The sequence below is a fragment of the Stegostoma tigrinum genome, chromosome 14 (genome assembly GCF_030684315.1).
Source record: "Stegostoma tigrinum isolate sSteTig4 chromosome 14, sSteTig4.hap1, whole genome shotgun sequence".
Classification (NCBI taxonomy): Eukaryota; Metazoa; Chordata; class Chondrichthyes; order Orectolobiformes; family Stegostomatidae; genus Stegostoma; species Stegostoma tigrinum.
In genome coordinates, this window is record NC_081367.1 from 23,655,576 (window position 1) to 23,672,759 (window position 17,184).

General features: G+C 39.8%; 1 protein-coding gene across 1 annotated transcript in view; it reads right to left on the bottom strand.

Annotated features, from left to right (window-relative positions):
• The window catches only part of farsb (phenylalanyl-tRNA synthetase subunit beta), a 64,642-nt gene that overhangs the window by 34,891 nt on the left and 12,567 nt on the right, over positions 1-17,184 (bottom strand). Inside the window, exons 7-14 of the mRNA XM_048542808.2 lie at positions 16,158-16,266; positions 10,389-10,459; positions 10,209-10,270; positions 9,577-9,628; positions 7,713-7,774; positions 7,417-7,624; positions 4,514-4,594; positions 2,107-2,199 (exon numbers count right to left, since the gene is read on the bottom strand). Coding sequence (XP_048398765.1) covers positions 2,107-2,199; positions 4,514-4,594; positions 7,417-7,624; positions 7,713-7,774; positions 9,577-9,628; positions 10,209-10,270; positions 10,389-10,459; positions 16,158-16,266 — 738 coding nt within the window. The remainder of the gene's footprint in view (positions 1-2,106; positions 2,200-4,513; positions 4,595-7,416; positions 7,625-7,712; positions 7,775-9,576; positions 9,629-10,208; positions 10,271-10,388; positions 10,460-16,157; positions 16,267-17,184) is intronic.

The window sequence follows — 17,184 nt, forward strand, 5'->3', positions numbered from 1 at the left end:
CCATCTCAACTATCCCATAAGGGCTCAAGAATCAACTGTAATGGCTTCTCTTCCTAGATGCAGAGTCTTAACTCTGGTGTGCCCCAAGGACATCTGAGGTCTAATCTAGATATTTCCCCACAGCAACATGATTCAACAACACATCAGTTGCCACATGTGTGTTGACTGCACTTGTCTCAAACCCCCAGCAACTCTAAATTGTCAGACTTTCTCAATGTTCCATACCAGATGAACACAAACTTCCTTCACACTGGCAAGACAGAAGCTATAGTCTTTGCTGGACACCACAATCTCTGTTCTCTAGCCTCCATCCTTCTCCCCAAGACTGCCTGAAGGTGAACCAGATAGTTTACAATGTTGGTTTCAAATCTGCCCTAAGATGAGCTTCTGAGCACATGCCTATTCTATCACGTAGGCTGCCCATTTTCCCCCAGCACAACAACATCCAGCTCTATCCCTGCTTCCTTCCAGCTGCTGCTGAAACCCTCAATGACTTTGTCACCTCTAGGCTTGACTATTCCAATGCAGTGCTGATTGCCCGTTTATATTCTACCCTCCATAAACTCAGGGTCATCAAAACAGTGCGGTGCATAAGTCCAGATCATTAATCACCTCCAATGTACATAATTCCTCAGCTAAATAAAGTTTACATTTTAAAACTCTCATCCTAGCTTACAAACCTCTCCATAGTCTTTCCCTTCCCTATCCCTGTAAGCTTCTCCAGCCTCAGGACCCTCCAAGATATCTGTATTCTTCTCATTCTGGCACCTTGAGCCTGCCTCATTTTAATCACACCCAGTGCTGGCTGGGCCTTCAAGTACTTAGGCCCCTCATTCCAAACTTTTCCATCTCACAACGTTGCTTTCCTCCTTTATGATGCTTCTTAAAACCTACTTCTTTGGCTGAGCTTTTGCTCAACAGGGACACAGCAGGCTGAATGGCTCCTTCTTTGTTGTAAGCATTCTATGATTTATTCAAACTTTCCTTAAGTGAAGATGATGTGGTGTTCTGCAGTGTTTTGTGAAGTAACTTTAGTAACATCATTACATTAAAAGTGCTACAGAAATACAAGTGGTTGTTGTAAACAGGTTAATAGTTGATTTAAAGGAGTTTTAGTTGACAATACATTTAGCAACTGCCTTCAGGCAAAGAACTCAAGAAGTAGCTTTCAAAAGCAGCTGCATAATGAACATTTGGTGGAAAAAGTTGCAGAAACTGACTCTGGATGTTTGCAGGTTATATAGGAGGGAAGTGCTCACTCAGTCTGACTTGGAACTACATCACTGTCCCTTAATGCCACTCAGTCAAAATCCTGAAACTCCCTCCTCACAACACTGTGGTTGTCCTTTCACTCCCAAAGACTGCAGAAGTTCAAGAAAGCAGCTCACCATCATCTTCTCCGGAGGAATTAAAGATGGGCAAAAATTCCTGGTTTACTCAAGAATGAATTTTAAGACGAAATTAAATCACACAAGTATTTCATTAAAAAAAAAGGCTTTGCATTTACGTTCTCAAGTAAACTTCAAAATGAAAACATTAAAAATGAGAAAGACGTAAGGTGTGAGTTGTGCAAGTGGGAAAGCTCAGGGAGAATGGATAACAGAGAAGACAGTGGGAGAGAATGGCAACAGAAGAAGGGAAGAGAAATTTGTAGGTTTTGTTGGCAGCAAAATCAAACTCTTTCATCATAATCTAATTAATATTTTCAGTGCAAACAGTGCAGGCTAGAAATCCTCCCCTGAGTTTAAAGATCAACACTGAAGACCCATGGAATCAGATTTATGTCCCAGTTAAGGTACAAATCAAGCAATTCACTTGCTGAATAACAAATCAGATTCTACAAATAATCAAAATAGATCTTTTACTACCCAGAAGTATCAATTTTAAGATAATTATACTTTGACAGTTATCTCATTAATAATTCCTACCATAAAATAAATTTGTCAGAAAGCTCAATTATAATAAAGGTCAAAAATGCACTTCAAATCTTTAAAGGTATAACGTAAAGATTATTTACACACATAAAAATCTGTCTTTAAAGTTGGAAATAGCAAAGGTGCAAAGCTTTCAAAAAGAACACAATAAACATTCATTCTTGGTTCTTGCCTGAAATTCAGCTGTTTTAGGATTGGCTATATGTACAGCTTTCGTTTCTGATATGTCCTTGCCCAGTTTGCCAGCAATATCATCTTGAGAACACTGAGGAAACAAAAAAAAAGTACAGATTAGACACAAGGCATTAGCTAACTAGTTGGTCAGTCATAATACTATTACATCTACTTACGAATATAACCATCCACAGTACAAGGTGTTCAAACACAATGGCACATAAGTTGCTGGACCTTCACACAGCATGCTCTATTCGTTTGATTTGTTTCTGCATCCTTAAACTCAACTTATCTTTACACGCTAAGTTACTGGAGTTATGAACAGATATTGGCTAGCAAGTGCACAAGACATCTGGGACCTGAATTAACAATGACATCAAATTAGATTTAACGGTTGAGAAATAGACAGAGCCTTGAGAAGAAAAATGAATTTGAGTGGGTGAGCTCAATTTTAGTCAGGTAAATAAGAAAAATAAACAGAGGGCTCCTGTATCACAGTGGTAATGTCCCTAACCCTGAGTCAGGAGGCCTGGGTTTCAGTCCCACCGGTTGTAACAACATTTCTGAACAGATTAATTAAAATATCTAGGAGAAACAAACAGAAGGGAGATTAAATAAAAATTGGATGAAGACGAACAGGAAAGAAACAGGAAGTCAGGCTCACTTTCCAGGCTATAGAATGATTAACAATTATCACCCTGTCAAAAGGGTATTTTACACTATTGATGATTAGACAGTTTCCTTTGGCGAGTTAAATGGATAATTAAGATGCAAATACAGCGACTTCATTAAACTCAAGGGATGGTTAAGAGGCTGATGCCAGCAGCTTGTGGCAATTTGTAATTGATGCGGTTCCTCTTCCTCACCACAAGTTGCTGGCTAATTTGCACATTAATTAAGATACGTGCTGTTCAAACACCATTATTTTCCAAGCAAATTTGGGCCAAGATTTACTTGTGCGTAATTTAGCAACACATAAGCATCAAAAAACACATTTCAGGGTTTGTTAACTTTTACGAATAAATTCCAACTGACAGTTTAGGTCTACAAATGGCTACATTGATTTATCAGCATTTAAAAACAACCCAGTAAGTTGATGTCTTCACAAAATTTGCCTTGGGCTGGCAGCATATGTTTCCAGTGTTGGTAGGCGGAACAAATACAAACATTTGTTTGAATGAAGTTCACAAACTCCACCATATTACAGGAAAGATCATCCAGCTACCCGGGGCTTCTTTTCACAATTGGCTATTCCTGGCGTCCTTGGCCCAATAGAATTCCATTGCAGCACTAGCATTGTCTGTATGTAAAAACATGTGAACTGCTTTTCCCTGGCTTTCTATGCACCACTATCAGGAAGCTGTACAGTCAGTACCAAGCTATTGCAAACACCTAGAGGATTCACATCTTTAAAAAAGTCAGCTCTGCAGTTTGTCTTGTCCATAGAGCGTCCTAAAACTTGAAGGTCAAGTTATCAGTTTCCAGCACTCTATTAATGATGCTCCATCATCATTAGGTCGTTTGCACATACTGGAATATAGATCAGCTCTCACCACCTCCGCATACAATCTCCCCCAACCCCCAGCTTTATCAAGGAACACATCTATTTCCATGAACTGTTTTCCTAGATCCAGCTGGGATGAACCACTTAACATGGAGTAGAGATAAAGAGAGAGGCTCTTTTAGTGCAGGTGTAGTATACCTAGGAAACCTGGGTCAAATCCTACCCCCTCCAGAGGTGTGTCATAACATCCCTGAATAGGTTGATTAGAAAAAATAATGAGGTAAAGAGAGGGCTATTGTGGTATAGTGTAGTACCCTACCTTTGAGCCAGAAGGCTTGGCTGCAAGTCCCACCTGCACCAGCAGTATATCAAATCATAGCTGGACTGGATGACGAGAAATAAACTTGAGGTAAATAGAGGGCTCTTGTGGTACAGAGGTAGCATTCCTACTTCTGTACTAGGTTCAAGTCCAATCTGCTCCAGAAATGTTGTTGGCTTATTATAAATTTTTAACTGTGTGTATTACCATAATTCCACCAAGAAGTACAATAAAGGGATTTCTAATTCGCTCACTGCAAACAGTGACATCTGATATTAAAAAAAATCACGTGCAGCAGTTTATCATAAGTCTATCATTGTTGCCATTCTTTCTTTCATGAGAAAACTGGGCCAAATTTTTAAAAATGCACAAAGTTTTTGCTTTCTGCTCAACATTATAATTAAATAAATTATCTTAAAATGCATCAGTTACACAAGAGGATGCACATATGATTGCAGCTAAATGAAGCTACAAATGCATTTTAAGTCTCAGCAAAATACTTTAAACCAAAACAAGAATGAAGTTGATCTTACTTAAGTTCCTACAATGATCCTAAACATTAGGAAGTGATAATGAACTCACCAGAGCAAAGGTCAAGGCCTCTGTGAATCCACCAGCTGCCATGTCCTGCCTCAGCAGCTCAGCTAATTTGTTCAACGAGAACTAATAAAGGATAAAATAAAAGCCATCAGGTAATCAAGCTAAAGACAGCTTCAGCGACATAGAGCCAGACTTTGCAGTCTCACTAGCACAATGTTCAGTATTCATTGCTACAGGATGTCAAACAGCCTCTCACAACTTCCACAGGTTGCATCCCACTGACACTACTCACCAACATGCATCCCTTCAGAACATTCACCTTCCCTCACAACAGCTCTTCCAGCTCCAACAATGCTCACTGTAGTGATGTAACAAGGTCAGCAGGATGGACCTCAGAGGATGTGAATTCCATGATTGGGGCTGTTGACCAGGGCAGCACGGTGGCTCAGTGGTTAGCACTGCTGCCTCACAGCACCAGGAACCTGGGTTCGATTCCACCCTTGGGCGACTGTCTGTGTGGAGTTTACACATTCTCCCCGTACCTGTGTGGGTTTCCTCCCAGAGTCCAAAAGATGTGAGGGCTAGGTGGGCTGGCCATGCTAAATTGACCATAGTGTCCAGGGATGTGGAACTTAGATGGGTGAGAGGGGGATGGGTCAGTGTGATCTTGTTGGGCTGAAGGGCCTGTTCCCACACTGTAGGGATTCCATGAACCTGGATAGATCAGGAGTGCCAGATATCCTGGTGCTCTGAGGAAGCTGGATCAGTGCCACATGTAAATAAAGGGTGGCTTGGTGACAGGATACTGGCCTTTGTGGTGTTATTTTATTCACCGCCACGGATCATCAAGCCAACAACTATCATCAAACCCCACCTTCCCAACACTAGTCACCACTCCAGCCTATCCCAATCTCTTGACACTGTTCACCCTCCTACACCCCATCCTCCCTCACTATGCTCAGACCCCTCATACCACCCTCCATACCTACATTGACAATCGTCATCAAACCCCCTATCAACTCACACCATCCTTTCTATGTTGACCCCTGAAACCTTGCCTCCCTCCCCATCCCTGCCCCAGTACATTAACAACCATCAGCCCATCCTTGCCACTGTTGACTTTGTTGCAGTATCAACCAGACTAAGGAAGAAAGGATTTTTGCAAGTTGAGCTGGGAAGTGGTCGCAAGAGTTGTGTGACCATCTTTAGGGGTGTGGCAGGGGTCAGTCACATTGTAGTCATTGGGTGGTGGGAACGAGCAGCATCAGGGGAGGGTAAGTTGTGTTAAGAGGAGTATGAGTTGCGTTGTGAGCGGTTAGAAGGTGCTGGAGAAGGAGGGAGTAGGAATGTTGAGAGGTGGTCAGCCGGCCACGCGACTTACTTAGACCTATGTTTCCTAACAGACTTCACAGGTGCGAGGAATCATTGTAAAAACCATGGTGCATATACAGCAAACAGCATCAGTGAGGGCTCGCACAAAGCTGTAATGGAGGTATCAACTTTTGTTCCTGGTGTAAATCAGCTCCCTAGAGCCTCCAATGTCATTGTGACCTTAATCGCAGTAACAGTCTCAGATGCTACTGGGATCAGAACATCTGGGCAATGAGACAATCATTTATTTCATTGCTGTTACTGGAACCTTGTGATATGCAAATTGGCTGCTGTGCTTGTCGGCACAGCAACACTGACTACACTTCATCAGTTGTGAAGTGCTTTGGAGCAATGCAAGGATACAAAATATTTTGTTTCTTTAAGGACAAAGCCTTCTCAAAATAGCGCTATTACGAACAGGTGAGGAGGGCTGAACCAGATTCCCCTTCCCCAATACTCTCAGTCGCTCACAACAAAAGTTTAAGTTATTTTTAGCACAAGGGCATACCACTCTCCAACTAAAATGTAGTTAACTAAATTTGCTGTAGCACTAAGGAGCCAGTCACAAGGTTTTCTGGAGTTAATCAAGAGCAAGTTGATCACATGCCAACTCTGAGAAAAATAAAGTCCTGATATCAAGCATACAATCTTTGTGAAGGCATGTGGAGACACACACACATTTTATTAAAAGCGGTTAGTATCCAGTAGACAAAAATCTTAAAAGATACAGTTTAAGAGTCATTTGGTTGTCATTGAGGTATAAAGTTCAATCCCAACACCACAAGTGATTATTTGGGTTTTTGGATGCTCAACAGTAGTAAATATTACAGTGAACATCTAAATTCTTGGCTTTCTTATACTGTTTTTTTTTCCCAGTCAATGTTGTAATTTGATATTTTCTTTTCTTGAGAGATGGCGAGAGAGCTTTCTCCAGAATATGTTAGCTCTGTAATCTAAAAATCAATCTCTGCTTTGTCAAAGAAGACGCTTGAAATAGCAACTGGTGTAAATTCTCTGTTTGCAGTCTGGTAATTACGGATTCCATCTCCAGCTTGTGAAGACCCTCATTATGGTGTAAATCAAAATGGAAAATTTTATACGTTCTCCCGAACTTTTCTGGCTGCTGCACAGATCTAAGGTCCTTGCGTGGCAGCAGCTGGCAAATCCCATTGTCAATATATCAGCATGCCAGCTGGGCATGTAAGGAGCTCCAAGTGATTGTACAGCTAAACAAAGCAGAGGGAATACTGGAGTTGACTGTCTTTTAAATTACTAGTTTAAATGCCTTAAAGTAAATGTTAATTCAAACATATATTAGCCTTTTTTTAAAAATCCACATTACTTTTAAGAAACTTGATGAACCTGTTTGGGTCAGGTAAAGCCTGTGGCTATTTTTAACCAATATTTTTCGATCCTTTTTAAAACCATTGCAGTTTGTGAAAGTCCCAGGTATTAAATCAGATAATGGACTTCAAATATCAATGGTCCATAATTTACCTCATAATAACAATGCAGATGCAATGCAATGTTACAACCATTTACTTTAATCAATAACAAAGACTGCTGTCTCTCACCTGATTAGCTACAGTGTATGCTTTTGGAACGGTCATCTTGATATTGTTGTAACCATAGGCTATTGCTGCATCTTCTACAATATCACATGGATGGATGACATCTGCCCTTGTGGGGGGAATTTCAATTTCTATTTGTTCTCCATTCCCTATCACCTTGGACTTTAAGTACATTCGACTCAGCAGTTTAGCAATAGATTCAGGTGTTTCACTGTTAGTAAAATGAACAATTTTAGAATTAGAATTTAGAATTTTAATTTCAATTTGATCAGGTAAATATAATAGTTTCAATAACTTACTTGACTCCTACATGCTTGTTAATAAAATCTGCACTTAGAATTTCTTTTCTATACCCCATCTCCTGCGAAAGAAGAAAAAGGTTTGTCATGCATTATCAACAAAGCCACTTTAAATATTATGTTAAACTCCTCCCAATTTCTCCCTCCTCTCTGGAAAATGCTATCCTATTTTAGGATGAGGTTCTATGGGTTCCATCTGGCTGGTCACAGCTGTGTTGGAAAGTATGGTACTGGCCCCTCCCCATGAACAGTTCAGAAGGAACAAAGACATTGGATCTCACTATATCAATGTTCCGACTCCTCAAAGTCTGTCCACCATCTACAGGGCAAAAGCCAGGAATCTGACTGAATATTCTTCACTTGCCTGGATAAGCACTTCTCCAACAACACAAAAGGAAATCACTCTCCAAAACTGGTGTATTTTACAACAAGATTCAATCCACCAACTAACCAAGATTCATCTGATTGCAGTTTCTAAACTCACAACCTCCAACACCTAGAAGGACATGGGCAGAAAACATGTAGGAACAGCACCACCTGCAAGTTCCCCACCAAGTTGCACACTATCCCGACTTGGAACTATACTGTTACTCTTTCAGTATCTCTGGGTTACAAACCCGGAGCTCACTTCCAACTGCCAGTGTAGAGGTACCTACATTGTTACTGAGGAAAATTGGGAAAGGTAATACGTGACTGCCTTACCAGTTATATTCACATCCTTGAATAAAGCAAAAAATGGACACATTGCACAAGTAAAATCACATTTCTGCAGTGCCGACATTGACATCCCTGCAGCCGTGTAACCAGAACTAGTAATATTTTTGGTATGTGAAAGTCATCAAGTTGCATTGTACACCAATATGCTCGGATCATATAATCTAAAATCCTTGTTGAACAACAGGTATAGACTCGTAATTTAAAAGGAAACACTACTAAGCTGCAGATTCATTCAAAGCATATTTCAGTTACTTTACATAAATCAAAAGGGTGTGCTATTTAGGTAACATTAAAGTTTTAAATTTTGGAATCATAATCTTTGAAGTGTGAAATCTACTGAGACCAATTTTAAAACAAGATCTAAGTCAGAAAATAATTTGCAACCACTTGGTGTTACCAGTTTTATAGCATTATCATATAACATTTCAAAATGAAACATCATATTTTAACAAACATACTTCAATTTTGTGCAATTAGGTTTAGCAACGTCGTTAATTTTGCATTTCAAACTGCTCCCATTGCTACCTCCACTTACAAACCTATATAAATCCTTCCTCTAAAGTTACTCTAAATGCTTGGCCCAGGCACAGCAAAAATATCCAATTGCAGTGCTGTGCATTTTTCATAATTCAAGCATTGGTGACAGCACTGTTCTGATTATTGACTGTTACACTTTATCAAAATCCTTTTGACAATACCACATCTCACATAAAAAGCAGCACTTTTATTTCTTATAGTCTGTAATATTTGAGCTGATTGATTTCTTCAATGATTAGCAAACATAGAGTGCATATATTGTCACATTAATCAATGAAAGCTTAATTATACAATGTATTTTGAAATTTTAAAAAATCCAAATAACAAGTACAGCAATCACCTATCTATTTAAAAATTCAATATTGCGCAGAAAACTATCAAGTTGGAAGCATGGAGACAATATAAAACTGCTTCTCTGAACACAGAGGATTATCATTTATATTTCTGTGCACCAGTGTTTGCTATCTATGGTTATAAACTAATGTCCCTACATTTTGAAAACTGTAATTCGCTTGGAGGTTACATTCAGCACTGATAATATTGGGCAATTATGATCAAGAGTATCAACTATGTTTCTTACACAATTGAAAGGATGGCTGATTATACTCACTGGGTAAATGCGTGTTTCTTCATTTGGATACATCACCTGAGCTGCCTCAACTCTGTGAAACAGATTTTGATTTTTAATTTACATTCTATTTCCAGTCATCTGCACTTGATAATTACAATTATACTGCATCAGAAGTTTTTTTAAAATTAAAATCCAAGAACAATCCCAACAGTTGCTGGGAAGGAGTTACAAGTAGTAGCCATTCATTGCGTAAGTACAAAAATACACACAATTTGCCTAAAACACAATCTCTAATTTTGTTAGAATGTTATCTCATTTCCATACGTAAAATATATTTACGTTATCATTCATGAATAAACATTTTTAAATCAGATGCGAAAGAACTTAGTACATCCAATTCTGGCCTCTTGAGCATTTTAAGTTGCTTCACCACTTCAGCTGTCAGCATCTTAAGCTGTCCAAAACTTCTCCATCTCTCAGACCTTATAAATCTCTCCCTCAAACCACATTTTTGTTCACCAACCCCAATATCTCCATATGTGGCGCTATGTCAAATCATGTTTGGTAATGCTCCTGTGCTGTACTTTTGTACATGTTGCTACGTTAAATACATAAAACATATTGAAGTTCAATTTGTTGTTGCTGCAGGTACCATTTTTGCAAGTACTTACGTAAATGGTTTCTCACAGTACTCACTGAACATTGTGACAATCACATCCAGCACTATTTTTGCCTGGTGGTAAGAAAAAGTCAGTTATTTAAGTTTAAGTCCATTTTGACTGCATTTCTTACATTTACTCATACACGTGTGATAAAATTTATAGAACTCCCAACAACACTGGTATACTTACTTTTGAGCGATCAGTTGCTGTACATTCAATAAAAACATTCCGTGTGTTGAGTGTTATTTTACTGTGTTCCCCTAGCAAATCAAAGACAATAAAAGGATGATCTTTGTAACTAGAATTCGCAATTAACATACAGAATGATGAAAATACAGTAAAAAAGACATTTATTTCAACTGTTTAATAGTCCTGCTTCTGGTGGAGTCACTTTTCTCTCTTGCTTCTCCTTGCAAGTCCTTTATCTGTAATTAGGAAATTGCGTACCAGTCCCAGCTTTCAATAATAAGATAACAAGGTGTGGAGCTAGATGAACACAACAACAGGCCAGATTGCATCAGAGGAACAGGAAAGCTGACATTTCGAGTCTCAACCCTTCCTCAGAAATAGGGGAGGGGAAGGGGACTCTGAAATAAACAGAGTGGGGGAGGCGGTGATAGGAGATGGATAGTGGAGCAGATAGGTGGAGAGAAGACAGACAGGTCAAGGAGACGGAGATAAAGCTAGTAGAGGGGAGTGTAGGTAGGAAGTGGGGGTGGGGGGTTGGTCAGTGAGGAGGCAGGAACAGATAGGTGGGAGAGAAGACAGACAGGTCAAGGAGGCGGCGATGAGTGGCGGGCACTGGTCTTGGGATGAGGTCGGGGGTGGGGGGATTTTACTACAGGAAGGATGTCAAGGACACAGAAGAACTTCATTGGATAACACCAAAAATCAAATTTGAATCATAGGGAAAGGCCGAGAAACTGGAGCTCTTTTCATCAAGTAAAGCAAATTTGGAGGTGACCAGATACAGGTGCTCAACATATTTCTAGAGTTTAATAAAGTAAATAGAAAGCTCTTGTGTCACAGTGGTACAGTCCCCACCTGTGGGCTAGAGGATCTAGGTTCAAATCTCACCTGCACTCAGAGGTGTGTGATAGCAACTCTGAACAAGCAAGCTCAAAAGCAATAAAGGACTATTCTGGTGCAGTGGTAATGTCTGTACCTCTGAGCCAGGGGAGTCACCTCCTCCAGAAGTGTGTAATAACACCTCCAATAGGTTGATTTTGAAAAAAAAGGAAAGACTAGTGCTAAGTTGATAACTAGAGCAAAAAGATTAAAGCAGTTGCCAAAATAAAAAAAAACATTTAGAAACTTTTTTTTAGCAGAAATAGGAGATGAATACATAGCTTAAGAGTTGTTCTGAGAATCCTGGGTCACTGCCTCTGATTCTGGGTTATTTGGGACCTATTCAAGTGGGAGGCAAGAGGCTTTGTGGATGCAGCTTAGGAATAAAAAAAAGTCAGTCACATTGCTGAGAGTGCCTTATCGGTCCCAAAACAAACAGTCTGCAGACAACAGAGGAGCAGATATGTAGATAATTCACTAAGATATATAAAAATAACAATAAGATTATTATATCAGAGGGTTTCAATTTTTCAATAATTGGCTAGTCATACTGTAAAGAGTTTAGAGGGGTAAGATTTCTTGAAATATATTCAGGGGGACTTTTTACATCAACATGTAGAAGGTCCAACTAGTTTTGGATTCGGGGAAGGCAGGTTTTATTAAAATAAGATGGAATTGACTGGGAACAGCGTCATGTGAATAAATCTGCACCAGAACAATGGGATGGCGTTCAAAAAAGAAAAAGAAGGAAAGAAAAAGGAGGAGAATACAGCTCCAACATATTCCCTTTAGGGTGAAATGCAGAAGCAACAAGCCAAGAAACCCTGCCTGTCTCAGAATACTCAGGATTAGGCAAGAAGGAAATGACAGGCTTTTAGTAGGTGCAAAGGAGACAAATCAACTGAGGCCCCAGTGGGGGGTAGGAAGTGCAGGAGAGAACTGAAGAAAGCAATCGGGGAGAGCAAGGACAGAGCATAAGAAAACACTGGTGAGTAAAATTACAGAGAATGTCAAGATATTCTCTAAGTATATCAAGGGTAAAAGAATAACTATGAAGGGAGTAGGATGCATTAGGAATCAAGGGTGTAATCGGTGCATGGAACTGGATGACACTCTAGAGAAGGAGGATGTATCTACAGAGTTTGGGAAGAGGGACTGTGAGATTCTTGAGCAGATTGTCACAGAGACCGAGGAGGTATTAGAGGTATTGGCGAGCTCAAAAGTGGACAATTCCCAGGACTAGGTGAACAAACAGGCTGCTGTGGGAGACAAGGGAAGAAATCACAGAGATCAGACTTAATTTTTTAATTTCTTTCTAGCCAAAGAGGAGATGCCTGAGGACTGGAGGACAGCTAGTGTGGTTCCAATTTTCAGGACTGTGGTAAAGGAAAACCAGCAAATTACAGATCAGTGAGTCTCACATTACTGACATGGATACATGGAAATAACTCCGAAGGAAGGAATCCTCTTGGGAAGGCAAGGTTTGATCGGGGATAGTCAGCATGGCTTAGTCAGAGGAAGATCATGCCTAATAGATTTGATTGAATTTTTCGAGATGATGATCGGGTCAAGGTAACTTAAGTGATGTCATTTATATAAATTTCAGCAAAGGCTTTAATAATGTCCCATACAACAGACTGATAAGGAAGGTAAAAACACATGGGAAGCAGAGTAAATTGACAAATTAGATCCAAAATTGGCTGAATGGAGGCCTAAGTCCAGTGGCAAACCATAGAGATTCTAGTTCTTGAGATGAGAATGTAGGGGGGAGGGATGATAAGTTAGTTTGCTGATGACACAAAGGTCGGTTAACAGTGAGAAAAAAGATCTTGGTTACAGCAAAACACAGAAAGGTTCCTAAGATCTGTAGCTCGGGTTCTGGGTGTTGAGGTTGGTTGGCTTGCCGAGCTGGTTTGTTGTTTTGCAGACGTTTCGTTGCCATGCTGGGTAACATCCTCAGTGCAGCCTCTGATGAAGCGTTGGTGTGCTTTCCCACCTGGTTTTTAAACTCTGGCATCCGTTGAGATGGATTGCCTCACTTCTGGTTTTCCTTCGCAGTGGTGTGTATATGAGGTTGAGTTCAATGTGTTTATTAATAGCCTGCTTCGTCGAGTGCCATGCTTCCTGGAATTCTCGTGCTTGTCTCTGCTTAGCCTGTCCCAGGGTCTTGGTGTTGTCCCAGTAGAGGTCGTGGTTCTCCTTGTCCATGTGGATTGAGATGAGTGAGTACTGGTTGTGTCTTTTTATAGCCAGTTGTTGTTCACGTACTCTTGTTGTTAGTTCCTTCCTGTTTGTCTGATGTGTGTTTCTCATTGTCATCTACAGAATCCCCCGCAGAGACTTTGTTCCTGTCCATGGTGGGAAGTGGGTCTTTAGTTCGGGTGAGCAGTTGTCGTAGGGTTAACGTGGGCTTGTGTGCCACTCTGATGCCCAGAGAAACACTGCGTTGGAACACCAACTGGCTACAAAAAGATACAGCCAGTACTGACTCATCACAATCTGCATGGACAAGGAAAAGCATGACTTCGACTGGAACAACACCAAGATCCTGGGACAGGCTCGGCAGAGACAGGAACGAGAATTCCCGGAAGCATGGCACTCCACGAAGCATACTATTAATAAACACGTTGAACTCAACACCATATACACTCCACTATGAAGGAAAACCAGAAGTGAGGCAATCCATCTCAACAGACCCCAGAGTTTAAAAACCAGGTGGGAAAACACATCGACACTTCATTGGAGGCTGCACTGAGGATGTTACCAAGCATGGTAACGAAACATCTGCAAAACAACAAACCAGCTCGGCAAGCCAACCAACCTCAACATAGAAGAGTTGGAATTTGGGCAGACAGAGGTAGATGTGTGAGGAGATGCATTTTGGAGGAGGTAACAAGACAAAGCTATACTCAATGAACAAGAGGACAGCAGATAGCTCATAGAAGCAGAGGGATCTTGGGTGCTTGTCCACAGATCCCTGAAGGTAGCAGGACGGATTAATAGGGTAGTTAAGAAGTGACATACTTGATTTTTCAGTTACATCATAGATTTTACAGGTAGAGAGGTCATGTAGGGAGTTTACATAACTTTGGTTTAGGCCAGAGCTAGAGTACTATGTGCAGTTCTGGTCAAAGAATGTGATTGCACTGGAGGGAGAGAAGAATTCACCAGAATGTTGCCAGGGATGAAGCACCTCATTTATAAGGCTGGATAGACTTTGTTTGCTTTTTTCGGAGCAGAGAAGGCTGACTGGGGTGTGGAGCTTGTTGGGGAGTACAAGATTAACAGCAGCATGAACAGGGTGGATAGGATGCAGGGTTGAAGGGTCAATAATGAAGGGCCATAATCTCAAGGTGAAAGGCAGGGTGTTTAGAGGGGTTTTGAGAAACATATGTTTCTCCCAGAGGGTGGTAATTGTCTAGAATGCACTGCCTTAGACGGTAGTAAGGGCAGGAAACCTCACAACCTTTAAAAGGTATGTGGATTATCATTTGAAATGTCATAACATATAAAGTCAAGTGTTGGAAAGTGGGATTAGTATAGCTAGGTCAGCATAGACACAATGGTCCGAAGGGCCTCTTCTGTGCTGTTTGACTCCATGAATCAGCAAGAGCAAAACCCGGGCATCACACACCCTACCACAACATGGTTGAACCAGAATTTAAAAGCTTTTTAAAAGGGGAATATTTAATTGAAAAATATGTAGCTTATAAGTAGTATTAAATACCTACTGGCTGGAAAAAGTAGACAGCCTTTTCGAACAGATGACATAGCTCAAGAAAAAGCAATATATGGTCAGGCATAAATCCACTTAAACTTGAAAAGCAAACTTAATTTCCCCATTTCCTTGCCATGTAACTCCCAAACTTTCAAGAAAAAGGTCACAGTATGTTGTACCATGAAGGAAACATTCCTCTTTTTTGGCATTCTATCTACTAAGTGGCTGTACATCCATAAAGATAACAGCACAGAACTCATCAGTGGCAAAAATCTCTCAAGTAAAACATTAATTATTTGTTGCTGGAAAAGCAACAGATGGCTATGCTGAAATTTATTCCTTGGGATTAGAAGGTCAAGAGATGTTAAAAATGATGAAAGGATTCAATAAGTACGTAAAAAGAAACTATTCTCCTCTGGTGCGAGAATTCAATTTAAAATGAGTCTGGAATCATGAGGTCCTTTTCCACTGAAAGAATAGTTCAAAACCTGGAACAATAGATGCCTCGCTGTCTCTGCAAACCACCATAACTGCAGTCCACATCCACACTAAAGGTTGTGGGTACTCAGGAAACTAAAATTTTCAAAACTGTTGGTCAGGGAAGGGTATCAACACAGGTAAAATGAAATGGAGAGGTAGATTAGTTACGATTTAATTGAATGATAGCGAAACAGACTTTAAAAGCTAAGTGGTCTAATTCTATTTATGATTAGAACAGTTTCAGACTTCATGTCTCCACTAACATTTGACATGATCACATCTGATGTTATTACTGGACAAATCAGATTCCAGGCTGAAACCTGGATTGATAGATCATATTTGAATTTGTTTTGGTTTCAGCAGTGGTCTCTCACTGAATCATAAGCACGCAAGCTGCAGATTTTGCTTTAACAATAAAACAGAAGGTTATTCACAAGAGAAATAAAGATAAAATTGAATAAACTTAACCATCTAGTTATAATACAAACTCAAAAATAGGTTTTAAACAGTAAAAGTACAATCTCATTAATCCCCACTCATTTACAAATCGTAAAGGAAAACAGTTTTTGTATGGGAGGTATGAGGTTGGAGGGAAAAAAAACGGAAACAATTACAGGGACATCAAGTAACTTTTTCATTTAAGAAGAAAAATTGCACCAGTGCACAATGGCACAAATAGCATACTTACTCACCATTTATAATAGGTGGCATAGAAAGAACAATGCCATTGCTGTCGTAGATAACAGGATAAACTGGTTTATTTTCAATGATGTGCAAATAATGGCGAAGGTGACTGTCCGTCTGAAAATCAAATCAAATAAATCTGAGGATTTTCTGGACCAAGATCATTGGGTAAATTCTTGGTTAGGTAGATGTCGTTACAGCCTTGTTTCTTTCATTTTCGATTAAAAGAATTGATCCCACAAACAGTGATTATAAATAGCCATGCCGTTTCTTAATCAAATATTTTGAATTAAAAATTTGATTCAAAGTATATTTTTCTGTAGGCGTGTAATCCAATCATACAACTACATGACATTACATATTAGTGAATTAAAGATAGGTTAAATTAATGGTTTTGTAAAACAAGATGTTTTAGCAGTACTTTGAAAATTTTCCATATCAGTCAAAATTTAACTGGACAGTTTGAATAATAAGGAAAGATTAGATAGGCTACGGTTTTTGGAGCAGAGCAGGTTGAAAAGGATTGAGTTGTTTAAAATTATGAGGGAGATTTGTTTTCCATCAATAGATAGGTCAATAACTATACAGCATAGATTTATGGTAAGAAGTAGAGGGCTGACAGGAGAATCAAGAAGAAAGGTTTTCAGCGAGAGGATGATGGGAGTCCAGGATTCACTACCTTGAACAGTGATTGAGTCAGAAACTCTTGTAATATTTAAGCAGCATTTAGATATTCACCTGCAAAGTCATTGCCTCTAGGGCTATGGGCCAAGAGATGGGAAATGGGATTGATGTAGTCAGATGTCTGTTGACCAGCATGGACGTTACAAGCCAATTGCCTCCTTCTGTGCTGTAAATGCCTATGATTCTACACGGATTATCAATTATTCAGATCACACCAATTAATCATGATACATTTGACTGAGGACATCTCTCAGCAGGGAAAGATTCCTTGAACTGTTCATTTTTCATTTAAGGCATGATGCTTTGGATTCCAATGTATTGTGCCAACAAGGTGAGAAACCATGTAGTCAA